Source organism: Corticium candelabrum, chromosome 13 (assembly GCF_963422355.1).
Source record: "Corticium candelabrum chromosome 13, ooCorCand1.1, whole genome shotgun sequence".
Classification (NCBI taxonomy): Eukaryota; Metazoa; Porifera; class Homoscleromorpha; order Homosclerophorida; family Plakinidae; genus Corticium; species Corticium candelabrum.
Window position 1 is genome coordinate 5960631 of NC_085097.1, and position 14791 is coordinate 5975421.

At 43.6% G+C, this 14791-nt stretch overlaps 3 protein-coding genes across 3 annotated transcripts in view; 1 reads left to right on the top strand and 2 right to left on the bottom strand.

Annotated features, from left to right (window-relative positions):
• Nucleotides 1-14515, top strand: part of LOC134188948 (serine/threonine-protein kinase BRSK2-like) — a 29557-nt gene extending 15042 nt beyond the window's left edge. Inside the window, exons 18-21 of the mRNA XM_062657162.1 lie at nt 5651-5699; nt 5917-5982; nt 9811-9988; nt 13953-14515. Of these exons, the coding sequence (XP_062513146.1) occupies nt 5651-5699; nt 5917-5982; nt 9811-9988; nt 13953-14293 (634 nt within the window). The 3' untranslated portion in view covers nt 14294-14515. The remainder of the gene's footprint in view (nt 1-5650; nt 5700-5916; nt 5983-9810; nt 9989-13952) is intronic.
• On the bottom strand, nt 7872-8726 carry LOC134189047 (uncharacterized). Its single transcript, XM_062657279.1, has one exon. It carries the CDS (start codon nt 8601-8603, stop codon nt 7971-7973), a length of 633 nt encoding a protein of 210 aa, XP_062513263.1. The 5' UTR covers nt 8604-8726; the 3' UTR covers nt 7872-7970.
• Nucleotides 10491-11315, bottom strand: LOC134188807 (uncharacterized). The gene has a single exon (XM_062657010.1). It carries the CDS (start codon nt 11259-11261, stop codon nt 10596-10598), a length of 666 nt encoding a protein of 221 aa, XP_062512994.1. The 5' UTR covers nt 11262-11315; the 3' UTR covers nt 10491-10595.
• Nucleotides 14516-14791: the final 276 nt, after the last annotated feature.

Genomic DNA, 14791 nt, shown 5'->3' on the forward strand with positions numbered 1-14791 from the left:
ACTAGAGTGTATTACGTACATGACATTCGATGGATAAACAGACTGTGCTCTTGTTACTTCTTCGTGATCGGCAGTATGCAGCCATAGCCAGGCGGCGTCGACAAATCATTGCGTTACAGTGCAACGAAAAGCGGCTACTGGCATGGATGCTAGTGTTTCGCAGGAAGTTTCTGCAAATATTTGCAGTACTTTGTCAGCTCCTGCTTAGAAAAGCCAAACAAGCACTCCGAGGACGAACAGAGTGGATGAAGCTCTGCAGCTGCAGGTGGTGGGATGAAGCGCATCTGGTTTGGAATGACGGGGAGTGTAAGAAAAATTTCAGAATGACAAAAACGACGTTTTTGCGTTTGTGTGCCGATCTCCATCCAGTCATCACAAAGGACGACACGTATGTTTTGTTGTGGCTGGTGACCTCGCTGCTGAAGGTCAGCGCACTCTCATTTTGGAACTGTGGCCTAGACGGTGGATTCACTAGCAATTGGCCCGGGGGCCTATACCAACCCCACTGCTGTTTGTTACCGCCATAGAAGGTACCGGCAGCCGGACAGCCAGAGCTCCATGCTCTTTTCATAATCAATTGCCGCGATGTTTTTTCACACATGCTAATGGACATAATTTATGTACAGGCATGTTCTCAAGAGACATGTGAGAACGCAGGTTAGCTAACCCCAACCAATTAAGTATTCTGTTTCATACATCCTGTAGTTAGCCTAACCCTAGTGTGAAAATAGCATAACTGACATAAAAACTGACAGACAGACAGACATTCAGAACATCATTCATTAGAATTTTAGTAATATTCAATCTGTATGTCTCAGTAGATGGACAATTAGCTTAGCAGTTTTACCTATAGTCTTCTTGTGAAATTTTGCTTTTTGTGTTCAATAGTGAAATAAGACAGACAGACAGACAGACAAACAAACTGACAGAAAAACTGACTAACAGACAGACAGGAGATCCCGGATGAAGAACTGGCCGTTATGATAATTTGAACACTCGTTTCAAAGGATTTGAAATAGACATTCATGTCATGTCTCGTGGTGAACAATGTCCGTTTCCATACTGTCAGATGTCAGGATCTGTACAGCGTGTTTTAAGCCACATCCGTGATGTTCATGATTCCTCTCTTCTACCGTCATCTTTTATCGACCGTCTTCACCTACGTCAATGCGGCAGCTGTAAAAAGTGGTTTCTGAAACTTGCGCAACACAAGTCAAAATGTCCTGATCGTAAGATGAAACCTGACAAGAACACAAGTCATGAAACGTGTCAAGCAACAGATCAAGATCTCACTGAAAACATGCTAGATGTAGCCCGTAATTTGTCTGAAGATCATACCCATGATCGGGCGCTTTCTGAAGTTCCTTCAGTTCCTGTGGATGATCAAATTTCTTGCAAAGATCAAGCGTGGTCTTTTATACGGGACATCTCGGTAAATGACATTCTTTGTGCTTACCTTCCTCCTATTGTTCGTGGCATTTCACCATCTCTGAAATCGCTATTCCTGGATTGTTGTGATATTTCTTTGACCAAAATCCTTCAAGACCCCAGTGATGATGTTGGCTGGAAACTGTTTCTGTTAATACCCAGGATGATTCTGTGCCATCGTAGAGGAGGTATTTCTGCAATTAGGCAGGCAAGGTCAAAATTTCTTTTGTTTCTCAATTTTCAATGGGAGCAGCTTCTAAGTCTGCAGACATCGTCTTCTCTCAAGCATCCATCAAAGGACTCACAACTCGGTCTGAATCATCAGAAAGCTCTTCGGCTAGTTAGATGTGGAGAACTATCTCGAGCAGCTAAATTGCTTGTGAGCCCTGGTCTTGCTTCTGTTTCTGACGAAACAGTTTTGAAACTTGCTTCCAAGCATCCAACTAGACTAAAAGATGTGTTGTGTTTCGATGACAGTTTGCCTCAACCAATCAATCTTTCTGAATCATTATTCTTTGCTACTCTCACTAAACTTCCAAAATGTTCTGGATCTGGTCCTTCCGGTTGGAACTTTGAACATTTCAAAATATTGGCAAGCAGATCTACTACTGCTGAGAAGTTCTTTGCTGTTTGTGAACAGCTCGCAAGAGGAGACGTTCCAAAGAGTGTTGTAAAGTTACTGTCAGCCTCACGTCTCATAGCTCTCCCCAAACTCAATGGAGATGTAAGGCCAATCGCTATCGGCGAATGTATTCGACGACTTACTGCCAAAGTTCTGTGTCTTCAAAAGAAGGAGTCTTTTGCTGCCTATTTCTCGCCCCTTCAGCATGGTGTAGCCATTGAGGGAGGATCAGAACTTTTGCTTCACCATCTCAGTGTGCTTGCTGAAGCTCACCTTTTAAAGACAGATTTGAAAAATGCTTTCAACTCAGTGGAACGATCCCACTTGTTACCTGAGGTGGCAAAAATATTTCCTGACATTTACCGTCACGTCCATCAAATGTATGCTGAGTTTAGTCCTCTAGTTTTCAACGATGGTCACAATGCTCACTTGCTGCAATCACAGGAAGGAGTTCACCAGGGCGATCCTCTTGGCCCAATGCTGTTGTCTGTCGCCTTACACCCATACCTTGTGGATCTTCAAGAAAGCCATCCATCGACTAGAGTTCTAGCATACCTAGATGATATGTTTTTCATTGGCCCCTTGGATGATGTTATTACATGCCTGGATGATGTGGAATCCAGTTTGAAGAAAATTGGTCTTAATATTGCTATTGAAAAATGTGAGCTATTTTGCAATGGTCTTACAACACCTCCTTGTCTCAACAGGGCCATTAGAGTTGTATCATCTGGAATTGACATCCTGGGAATCCCTATTGGGCAACAGCAGTATGTCACAGAATCTTGTTTGGACATCGCAAAATCAGGCCAGAGCCTTTGTGAGCAGATTTCATCTCTTAACGATCCTCAATCTGGAATGTTACTTCTACGCTACTGTCATGTGCCTCGCATTAATCATATGGCACGGTCAGTGTGTCCTACTCAGCTAAGGTCTGCAGCTAGGTTTCATGATCAGCTGACAAAAGAAACCTTTTTGCAATTGGTTAGTTTTCGCAATATAGAAAATGACCAATGGCTGCAAGCAACTTTGCCCGTTCGCAATGGTGGGTTTGGGATGACATCAATAGAAACAACGTGTCATATTGCATTTGTATCCAGCTGGGCTCACTCTTTAAGTCGTCTTCCTCATTTGTTTGGAGATCTCACTAGTCCAATCAAGAACATCTCTTGTTCAATTCCAAGTTGTACTTCTGTTGGATCCATTAGTCATCAGCTTCATCTCGCTCTACCTGAAGACAAATCTCTAGCTGATCTGATGTGTAACACTAAAAAGTTACAACAAAAATTGAACTTGCAAAGAACTGACAACATTGTATCTTCTATTCTTGCAAACCCTCAATCTAAGCGTTCTTCTGCAAGATTTAGGTCTCTTCAGGGAACAGGAGCAGGTGCGTGGCTTGACTCAATACCACAATCAGCGAAGTTTGCATTAAAGCCTGGCGAGTTTCGTCTTGCAACACGCTTGAGACTGGGTTGTGAAATGCCCTTGGGATCTGTTGTGTCAACCTGTGAATGCGGAAAAGATGTTGACAGAGATGGCTATCACCTTCTAACATGCAAGAGCGGGGGCGGACCTGTCTGGACTCACGAAACACTGTCCAGTGTATGGAGCAGCTGCCTACAACAACTTAAAATGACACACCAAAGGGAACCAAGGAATTGCTACATTAATAGTAATGATAGACCTGATATCATTGCATTTGATGCACAATCTGGTTGCGATATCGAATTGGACATTTCTGTGGCTCACCCATGGGCACAACAGATTCTTTCTCAAGCAGCTTTGGAAGATGGTGCAGCTGCATCCAAAAGAGAGCTTGAAAAGGCACAGAAATATGGTGGTGAGTGGAACATGTGGGGTCGCACCTCTAACTGCATTGCCTTGGTTTTCGAACATTTTGGAAGATGGGGACAAGATGCTGTTGACTTTCTCAATCGCTTGTCACACCAGTCAACAGATGAAGATGGAAGATCAAATGGCAGAGAGTTCAAGACGTACTGGCGTCGCTGTTTATCAATAGCTTTACAAAGATGCAATGCTAATGTTTTATGTAAAAAATTAGGAAGAGTAGTACGATCAAAGGACTCAACTGAACCGTGTTTTGCTAATTAGATAGATTGATAAAGTAGCCCATTATGGGCTCTTAGACTTTGTGATTTTAGTTCTAATTGTCTTAGACTGTAATAGCGATGATGTGTGAAAATATATGTATTGACAGACAGACAGACACAGACAGACAGACAGACACAGACAGACGGACAAACAAAATGACAGACTAACTAACTAACAGACAGACAGACAGACAGACAAACAAAATGACAAACTAACTAACAGACAAACAGACAAACAAAATGACAGACTAACTAACAGACAGACAGACAGACAGACAGACTGACAAACAAAATGACAGACTAACTAACAGACAGACAGACAAACAAAATGACAGACTAACAGACAGACAAACAAAATGACAGACTAACTAACAGACAGACAGATAGACAGACAGACAGACAGACAAAAAAATGACAGACTAACTAACAGACAGACAGACAGACAGACAAAGAAAATGACAGACTAACTAACAGACAGACAGACAGACAAACAAAATGACAGACTAACTAACAGACAGACAGACAGACAGACAAAGAAAATGACAGACTAACTAACAGACAGACAGACAGACAGACAAAAATGACAGACTAACTAACAGACAGACAGACAGATAGACAGACAGACAGACAGACAAAGAAAATGACAGACTAACTAACAGACAGACAGACAGACAGACAGACAGACAGAAACAAAATTAGAGGCTAACTAACAGACAGACAGACAGACAGACAAACAAACAAAATGACAGACTAACTAACAGACAGACAAACAAAATGACAGACTAACTAACAGTCAGACAAACAGACAGACAGACTGACAAACAAAATGACAGACTAACTAACAGATAGACAGACACACAGACAGACTAACTAACAGACAGACAGAAACAAAACGACAGACAGACAGACAGACAGTCAAACAAAATGACAGACTAACTAACAGACAGACAGACAGACAGACAGACAAACAAAATCACGGACTAACAGACAGACAGACAGAGAAACAAAATGACAAAGTAACAGACAGACGGACAGAGAAACAAAATGACAAAGTAACAGACAGACGGACAGACAGACTGACAAACAAACAAAAGGACAGACTAACTGACAGACGGACAGACAACCAAGTAATAACCGTTCTACATGTGAGAGTGTATCTCATCATACTATTGTACAGTACCGGCAATAAGTAAGCTGACAGCGATACCATAGGATACCTACCATACCATACCATAAAAGATACCATGTACAATAGGATAAGATAAAAGATGATACCATACAATTAAGATAAGATACCATCCATACGATATATGATACGCAATGTGATATACAATACAATTAAGATAAGATACCAGACTATACCATATATGATATGCAATACCATACCCTACACTACCCTACCATACATACGCAATAGGATACGATACGCATACGATAAAAATGTTAGGTTACTTATTGCCGGGACTGTATATCGTTTTCTCTCATGTAGTCTGAAGAAGTCGTGGTTTAGCAACATATTGAAGCACGACAAAGAGGAGGTGAGTACCCACATTGCTCATACAGAACACACATGCCTCAACTTCACCCAGAAATTGTGACCATCAATTGTGTCTGTTTCTGTTGCTTGTATTCACTAACCCACTTGATTGCCTCTTTTCTACTTGTGGCAGCATAATCATACTCTAGTGTACATCTATGTGGCTGTGTTTGTTTGTGTATGTGTACGTGTTGACTGTTTTGTAATCGTGTGTTTAGATTTTTATGATTGTGAAAGATAGAGAGTTTCACACACTGAAGGCAGATATTGTTAGAGCTTTACTGGTAAGTGGTGTGTGTGTGTGTCAGATCATCTGTCTGTCTGTTCATCTGTTTGTTTGTCCATCTGTCTGTCTGTCCTTTCATCTGTCTGTTCATCTGTCTGTCTGTCTGTCTGTCAAAGGTATTTTATTCAATAGAACAAAGTACGTACAGATGGAGGCTAAATCCTCTACAACACAATGTCCTCATCAGTCCAATTAACTACACACGTGCTTGCTTCTTTACTAAAAAAAAAAGTAAAGGCCAAATGGCCTTGGAAAAACACAAATTAACTAGCATCATCTAAAAGTCTCTCCACTTTCCTGTAGATGACTCGAGCATTGGCTTTTTGTAGCTGAATGGACATGCGCTCCCTCCAATGTGTCTTGAATGAGGAGGCATTTGTTGTTCCATAGGCATCCGTTGATCTACTTGACAAATGCTGTAGGTACATTTCTGCTTGTTGTCCCCATCGACCAAAATGTTCCAAGACTAGTGGGACTGCTGTCACTGTTTCCTTACCAAGAAGTCGTTCTCTGCTATATTTTTCCGTTTTCTTCTGCTCTCTCCTGGATGCTGCAGCACCTTCCGTAGATGCTGATGCTGAAATTACTTCACTGCTCCAGGGATGCGCTAGCGAAATGTCTAAATCTGTGTTGGACCCTGATCCAACATCGAAAACTGTTATGTCAGGGCGGTTGTCAGATGTAATGTATCGATGACGTGGCTCTCTGTGATGGTGCATTTGTAAGCTGCGCAGACAGTCTGACCATACATTGGCAATACACTCATGGGTCCAGACTGGACCACCGCCCCACTTACATGTTAGGAGATGGTATCCACAACTGTCCAGAAAAGAACCACAGTCACACTGACGAATACAGCCATCGAAGGGCATGGCTAACCCCAATCTCAAGCAAGCCGCCAAACGAAAATCGCGGGAAACTAGTGCGAGCTTATTTGAGGTGGGCATAGCATTCAGCCAGGCTCCAGCGCCCTTGCCTTGAATCGATCTTAGCCTAGCTGCATCTCGCTGGGAGGGGGCCTTCTCGATCATTGCTGACGTCTTTTCTTTAGCGTGTTGCCGTGTCAGCCTCTGTTGTAGTTTGTCTGTCTGTCTGTCTGTCCTTCTGTCTGTCAAAAAAACATCTATTGGTAAACATCAACGCTATTACAGTCAACGCTAAATCACTATCTATGAGTCCAAGAAAAATGACCCAAAGGGTCATGAAAAGAAAGCTTAACGTACACTCTGGTAACTGTAAAAACCAGCTACGGAGTCATTTCTACACACTATTCTGTCAATCTTCTTCGCCAAAACCATACTGTTACACCGCTGTAAAGTAATTGACATTAATCGTCTCCAATAAGTCTTGAACTCACTGGAGTTCACCTTGCCGTCATCATCTCGTGATCGCAGAGAGATTTGATGGAGAAACTTTTCTCCTGCATTTCCCCAGCGGCCATAATGCTCAAACACCAGTGGAATTAGGCATGGAGAACCCCCACTAGTGTGAGTCTCTCTGCTGTACTTCTCTCTCTTCTTTCCCTCCCTTTTTGAAGCAGCAGATCCATCAGTTGTAGCTGCGACTGAAATTATGTCTGTCTGTCTGTTTGTGTATCTGTCTGTCTGTTCATCTGTTTGTCTGTTCATCTGTCTGTCTGTCTGTCTGTCTGTCTGTCTGTCTGTCTGTTCATCTGTTTGTCTGTCTGTTTATTTGTTTGTCTGTCTGTCTGTCTGTTCATCTGTTTGTCTGTCCATCTGTCTGTCTGTTTGTCTGTCTGTTCATCTGTTTGTCTGTCCATCTGTCTGTCTGTTCTTTTATCTGTCTGTCTGTCTGTCTGTCTGTTCATCTGTTTGTCTGTCCTTTCATCTGTCTGTTCATCTGTCTGTCTGTTCATCTGTTTGTCAATACATATATTTTCACACATCATCGCTATTACAGTCTAAGACAATTAGAACTAAAATCACAAAGTCTAAGAGCCCATAATGGGCTACTTTATCAATCTATCTAATTAGCAAAACACGGTTCAGTTGAGTCCTTTGATCGTACTACTCTTCCTAATTTTTTACATAAAACATTAGCATTGCATCTTTGTAAAGCTATTGATAAACAGCGACGCCAGTACGTCTTGAACTCTCTGCCATTTGATCTTCCATCTTCATCTGTTGACTGGTGTGACAAGCGATTGAGAAAGTCAACAGCATCTTGTCCCCATCTTCCAAAATGTTCGAAAACCAAGGCAATGCAGTTAGAGGTGCGACCCCACATGTTCCACTCACCACCATATTTCTGTGCCTTTTCAAGCTCTCTTTTGGATGCAGCTGCACCATCTTCCAAAGCTGCTTGAGAAAGAATCTGTTGTGCCCATGGGTGAGCCACAGAAATGTCCAATTCGATATCGCAACCAGATTGTGCATCAAATGCAATGATATCAGGTCTATCATTACTATTAATGTAGCAATTCCTTGGTTCCCTTTGGTGTGTCATTTTAAGTTGTTGTAGGCAGCTGCTCCATACACTGGACAGTGTTTCGTGAGTCCAGACAGGTCCGCCCCCGCTCTTGCATGTTAGAAGGTGATAGCCATCTCTGTCAACATCTTTTCCGCATTCACAGGTTGACACAACAGATCCCAAGGGCATTTCACAACCCAGTCTCAAGCGTGTTGCAAGACGAAACTCGCCAGGCTTTAATGCAAACTTCGCTGATTGTGGTATTGAGTCAAGCCACGCACCTGCTCCTGTTCCCTGAAGAGACCTAAATCTTGCAGTCCTTTCATCTGTCTGTTCATCTGTCTGTCTGTGTGTCTCTCTGTCTGTCTGTCTGTCTTCCATCTGTCTCTCTGTCTGTCTGTCCTTCCATCTGTCTGTCTGTCTGTTTGTCTGTCTGTCTGTTTATCTGTCTGTCTGTTTGTCTCTATGTCTGTCCATCTGTCTGTCTGTCTCTATCTGTCTGTTTATCTGTCTGTCTGTTTGTCTGTCTGTCCATCTGTCTGTCTGTCTCTATCTGTCTGTTCATCTGTCTGTCTGTCTGTCTGTCTGTCTCTCTGTCTGTCTGTCCTTCCATCTGTCTGTCTGTCTGTCTGTCTGTCCTTCCATCTGTTTGTCTATCTGTCTGTCCTTCCATCTGTCTGTCTGTCTGTCTGTCTCTCTGTCTGTCAATACATATATTTTCAAAGAACAACACTACTACATTCTAGTCTGGCCCAAACGGCTGACACCATAATTTAACTACGTGCGAATGAAGAATGTCCCAGTCTTGCCAACTTTCTGCTAATTACGCTAGCATTACACCTTTGCAAAGCTACCAACATGCATTTACGCCACAATAACTTAAATTCATGACTGTTCTTTCTTCCGTCTTTGTCTATAGACTGGAGTGACAGGCGGTGTAGGAATTGAGCTGCCTCTGAGCCCCAACGTCCGAAGTGTTCCGACACTAATGGGATGCATTTTGAGGGGAGGCCCCAGACGTCCCTTTCTTTAGCGTATTTTTCTGATTTCTTGACTTCACGGGTAGCTGCGGCCGCGCCGTCTTCCTGAGCTGCTCGAGAGATCACATGTAGTGCCCATGGGTGGGCCCACCGAGATGTCCAGCTCAATGTCACAACCCTGTTGAGCGTCAAAGACAACGATGTCGGGGCGGTCGTTGCTATTAACGTAAAGATTCCTTGGTTCCCGCTGATGGGACATCTTCAAATGCTGTAGACAGTCGCCCCAAACACGAGACAATGTCTCATGAGTCCATATTAGTCTGTCTGTCTGTCTGTCTGTCCATCTGTCTGTCTGTTTGTCTGTCTGTTGTCCGTCCATCTGTCTGTCTGTCTTGTGAATGGTATTTGTGTGTTAGGTACTTGAAGTTCAGCATACTGTTTCAAGCTCTCACTCGTTCAAGTTACGGTACGACTCGAAGAAGACGGGCACGGGACGTATGTTTTCTCGAACGGTCAAATTTGAATTGGACATCGCCTCTCTGAAAGGAGATCCCACATCTAAAACGCTGTCTGTCACAATGAGGCTATTGAAAGGTGAGAGATGTTTTGTGTGAGTGTGTGTCTGTTTGTTTTGTTTGTATGATTGTCTGTCCTTCTGTCTGTCTGTTTGTCTGTTTGCTTGTCTGTCTGTCTGTTTGTCTGTCTATCTGTCTGTCCATTTGTTTGTCTGTCTGTCTGTTTGTCTGTTTGTCCTTCTGTCTGTTTGCTTGTCTGTCTGTCTGTGTGTCTGTTTGTTCTTCTGTCTGTCTGTCTGTCTGTTTGTCTGTCTATCTGTTTGTCCATTTGTTTGTCTGTCTGTCTGTCTGTCTGTCTGTCTGTTTGTCTGTCTATCTGTCTGTCCATTTGTTTGTCTGTCTGTCTGTCTGTTTGTCTGTTTGTCCTTCTGTCTGTTTGCTTGTCTGTCTGTCTGTCTGTCTGTGTGTCTGTTTGTCTGTTTGTTTGTCTATCTGTCTGTCCATTTGTCTGTCTGTCTGTCTGTCTGTCCTTTCTGTCTGTTTGTCTGTCTGTCCTTTCTGTCTGTTTGTCTGTCTGTCTGTCTGTCATATAATATATTTTCATACATGACTACTATTACAAACTATGTTCATGGCTAACAAGCTGTGCTACTGCTTTAAAGCCTTTTCTGGCCATAACTACTAAGCTAATGAATAAAAAACTGTGTAAGGAAGTCATCTATATCTATATTTCTATTGTCATTGGAAGTTAATGTCAATATCTTCTTGCAGATCGTCTTTGCATTGCACTTCTGCAGCGTTGTCGAAAAGCGTTTTCGCCAATAACACATAAATGCCTTAGAATTGTGATTCCCTGCGTCGTCGGTTGATCTTTGCGAAAGCTCCTGGAGGTACTTGGTCGCTTCATCACCCCAACGGCCAAAATGTTCCATAACAAGAGGGACAAACTTCATAGATGCCATGCCAGGAAGCTTAATTTGACTATATTTCGAAAACTTCCTGTCCTCTCTTCTCGTTGCAGCTGCTCCATCTCTCAATGCTGCTTGACAGAGTATGTCTGATGCCCAGGGATGTGACAGAGCAACATCTAACTCTGTGTTGGCCCCCGTACCGACATCAAATACCACGATATCAGGCCGGTTGTTGCTGTTACTATACCGGTCTCTTGGCTCTCTTTTGTGATGAATTTTCAATTGCCGCAGGCAGTCGTCCCAGTTGCTCACCACTGAATCATGGGACCAAACCGGTCCTCCGCCTTTTTTACAAGTGAGGAGGTGATATCCCATATCGTCCAACACCGACCCACAATTACACTCTTGTATCCAGCTGACAGCTGGCAGCTGCAACCCCATCCTCAACAAACACGCCAAACGATATTCGTAAGGTTCAAATGCGAGATTTGTCGATTCGGGGATTGCAGTTAGCCAGGCGCCAGCACCATTTCCTCGTAGTGAACGTAGACGAGCCAAGTCCCTCGGAAGAGGAGCGTGTTCCACAACGTAAGTAGCAACTGATGTAGTATATTGGCGTGTTAACTTTTGCTGCAGTCTGTTAGGATTGTCAAGTAAATCTATAAGAGACTTGTCAGGAGGAGTGGCGCGTTGTAAGTCGCAACCAATAGAACCTGTCGTATCAGGATGGAAAACTAGATCATCCAATATCTTTTCCATGTTTGGAAATCGTTTGGGTAAAGCTGACAGTGTGTGAGCCCAGCTCGAAACGAAGGCTAGTTGACATATCTCCTTGATAGAGGTCATTCCGAAGCCTCCGTGTCTGATTGGAAGGGTAGCTTGTAACCACCGATCTTCCTGGATTGGCCCATACTTGAGTATTTCAACGAATGTCTGTCTTGTCTGATGGTCGTGAAGAGATGTGGCGCTGCTGAGATACTGTGGAGCTACAGATCTTGTTAGGTGAGTCATCCTTGGCACATGGCAATGTCTTAAGAGCAGCATTGCACTTTGTGGGTCTTCAAGGTTGGCCAGCTGATTACATAAAAGATCCCCTGATTGAACGAATGATGTGCACTGGTTCTCAACGAATGATGGGCAACCGATTGGAATTCCTAAGATCTTTGTTCCAGTTGATGTAACCGGAATTGATGGAATTTGTCCGTTAATCAGGACATCGCTTGATTGTGGCGAAAAAACCTCACATTTCTTGTTGGAAATTTCCAAACCGATATTGGAGAAAGCGTGTTTGAGATCCTCGAACGCTGCCATAGCTTGATCCGGCAGCCCCAACAGGAAGACATCGTCCAGATAAGCCAAAACTACGACATCTCCATGTGTTGACTGTAAGTTGAGGAGGCTACGATGAGTTGCCACAGAAAACAGCACCGGACCCAGGGGATCACCCTGGTGGACCCCCTCTTCAGATAATAGAGTCGTGGTTGAATTGCCCTTGTATATAATTAGATCCCCAAAGCCAGCATACATCTTAAAGACATGGTTAGAGATCTCCGGAAAAGATGCCAGAACTTGGTCGATCATAACACACCTATTGATGGAATTGAAAGCATTCTTCACATCAGTTTTTACTAGAACCCAATCCTTGTTCGCTTCTAAAAGTATTTGGATCTGGTGAACTAGGAGCTCTGCACCGCCTTTCGTAGCAACACCATACTGTAGAGGAGAGAAAAATTCGGAAAATTCTTTCTTTTTTAGAGCACAAATAGCGCGTGCCGTAAGTCTTCTCAAGCACTCCCCTATAGCCACTGGACGAACATCGTTGTTAGACTTAGGCAAAGCTATAAGACGAGCTGCAGTCAGTAGCCTGACTGCACAATCTGGCAATGTACCTGCGGCGATTAAGGAGCAGATGTAGCTGAGACTTCTTAGAGTGGTAGTATTTGATGATAAAGCTCGAAAATGTTCAAACCTCCATCCAGATGGTCCTGGACTTGAGCCCCTGGGAGAAGTTTGAATTGTTTCTAACAATTGAGACGTTGGAATATTTACACTGCTAAGGTCTTCTCTTGAAAGCGCTTTCACATCCTTGACCCGAGAGGGATGTTTCATGGATAGCTGTGAGATTGTATTATCTGTTATTGGTGCTAGACCTGAACTTGTCAAAACTCTAGCTGCTCGTGACAGTTCTCCGCATTTGACTAGCCTCTGTGCCGCCTGTTTCACCTGTGTGTCTCCTGAAAAAACCGATTTTAGTTTGTTGCTTGTTGTTTGGTTGAACTGCAACAGCTGATCCCACTGAAAGGCAAGGAATTTTCGAAAAACAGCTTTCACCTGATACGTATTTGATTTTCCTCCTCTAGTCAGGTTGCTAGGAGATAATAACATACGGGGGAGTAGAAAGAGAAGCTTCCAAGCAGATTCATCATCTGAATCTTGTTCCAATTTGTCAAATACTACAGCGCAACATTCTTGAAATAGAGCTCGAGCTGCAGAACTGATACATTGAACCGTCCTAGGAGGAACTGCAGACAAAATGGCCCCGACTGGAATGTCCCGTATATATTGCCACGCGGTTGCCTCTTTACCCAATGCAGTATCTACAATAAAACCAACCTGAGAAACAGGCTCCTGGGTAGTGATAGATTCTGACTCCCCAACGGACAAAACGGTAGACTCGACAGCGTCAGGTACCGCCACGTCGTCATCATGAGTGGGCGTAGCCATAGACGTTGTACTCTCCTTCAACGACAAAGAAAGACAGCGTTGACCCGTCGGCCGTTTCTTACATTGCTGAGAATGCTGAGCTAGCTTCTGGAACCATTTCTTGCAGCAAACGCACTGTGAAAGATTCAAACGGCTAACGAAGTCGGCCGGAAGCTCTTCCTCGCCATGAGTCGAACGAATATGACATAACAAACGTTGAAGTGTCCCAGAAACACGGCACGACGCAAATGGACAGTATTCTTTTTGAGACATCGGGAGAGCAAGAAATTGCAGTCGTCCACATCCACATCCGGGTCTCTGTCTGTCTGTCTGTCTGTGTGTTTGTGTGTATGTCTCTCTGTTCATCTGTCTGTTGCGTGTGTTGTGTGTCTGTCTATGTGCTTTGTTCTTGACCAATTGATTGTACAGGTTCTTCTCGGCGGTTCAAGCGTATCGTGGAGCGGATACAAGAACACATATTCCACTCACCGACACCCACTCTCCAACCAATAACCGAAGACTCATCATCACACCCATCCTTACACCCATTCTCACGCGGACGACACACAAAACGAAAACTAGCCGGCAACGTCGCCCCTCCACTCCAAGAATTCATAACAACAGAGTCACTACGATCATCAGACGAATCGAGTAGCATAGGCAGAGGCAGCCCAGACTCAAGTGACGTTGAAGACTTGATGGACAAAGTTGAAAAGACCGCACGCACTCGAACCAGACGAGTAACCATTGGGGCTCCTCCTGGACAATAAATTTGTGGTTCGTCAGTTTGACAGTCTCTGCTGCCTCATTGTGTGTTGGTAGAGACGATAAGGTGAGTTGCAAGCGTTTGTATTGTGAGTTCCTAGTTGAGCCGTTTAGGACAGTGTTTGTTTACTATTTTTTCTCAATGAAATTCTATTGTAAGTCGTGACTTGCCAGGCATCTTGTCCAACTTTTAGTTAATTCTTAACGAAATTTTATGAAAACGTCTACATCTCTGTGTGTCCGTCCTTGTGACGTCAACGTGTTGCCTCGATATGCACAAATAGCTGCAAGAAATGTGTTTGGAACAGTCGCTCTGTATGGTCAGGATTGAGACTTTTAGAGAAGGGAGAGGCTTTGAAGACTCTTGGAAAGTTTTTCGATGTTAAAAAACCAGAGATGGGAACATGTCACGTGATCTAGTGTGCATCCATGTCACGTGACCTGATTTTGGTGCAGCAAGTGTTCTAACGGAAACAGTCACGTGATTCAGTGGCGTCCATGTC

Excerpts from the sequence above, each read along its gene's own strand:
- LOC134189047 (XM_062657279.1), bottom strand. The coding sequence starts at position 8,603 with ATGCCCTTGGGATCTGTTGTGTCAACCTGTGAATGCGGAAAAGATGTT.
- LOC134188807 (XM_062657010.1), bottom strand. The coding sequence starts at position 11,261 with ATGGGGTTGCAGCTGCCAGCTGTCAGCTGGATACAAGAGTGTAATTGT.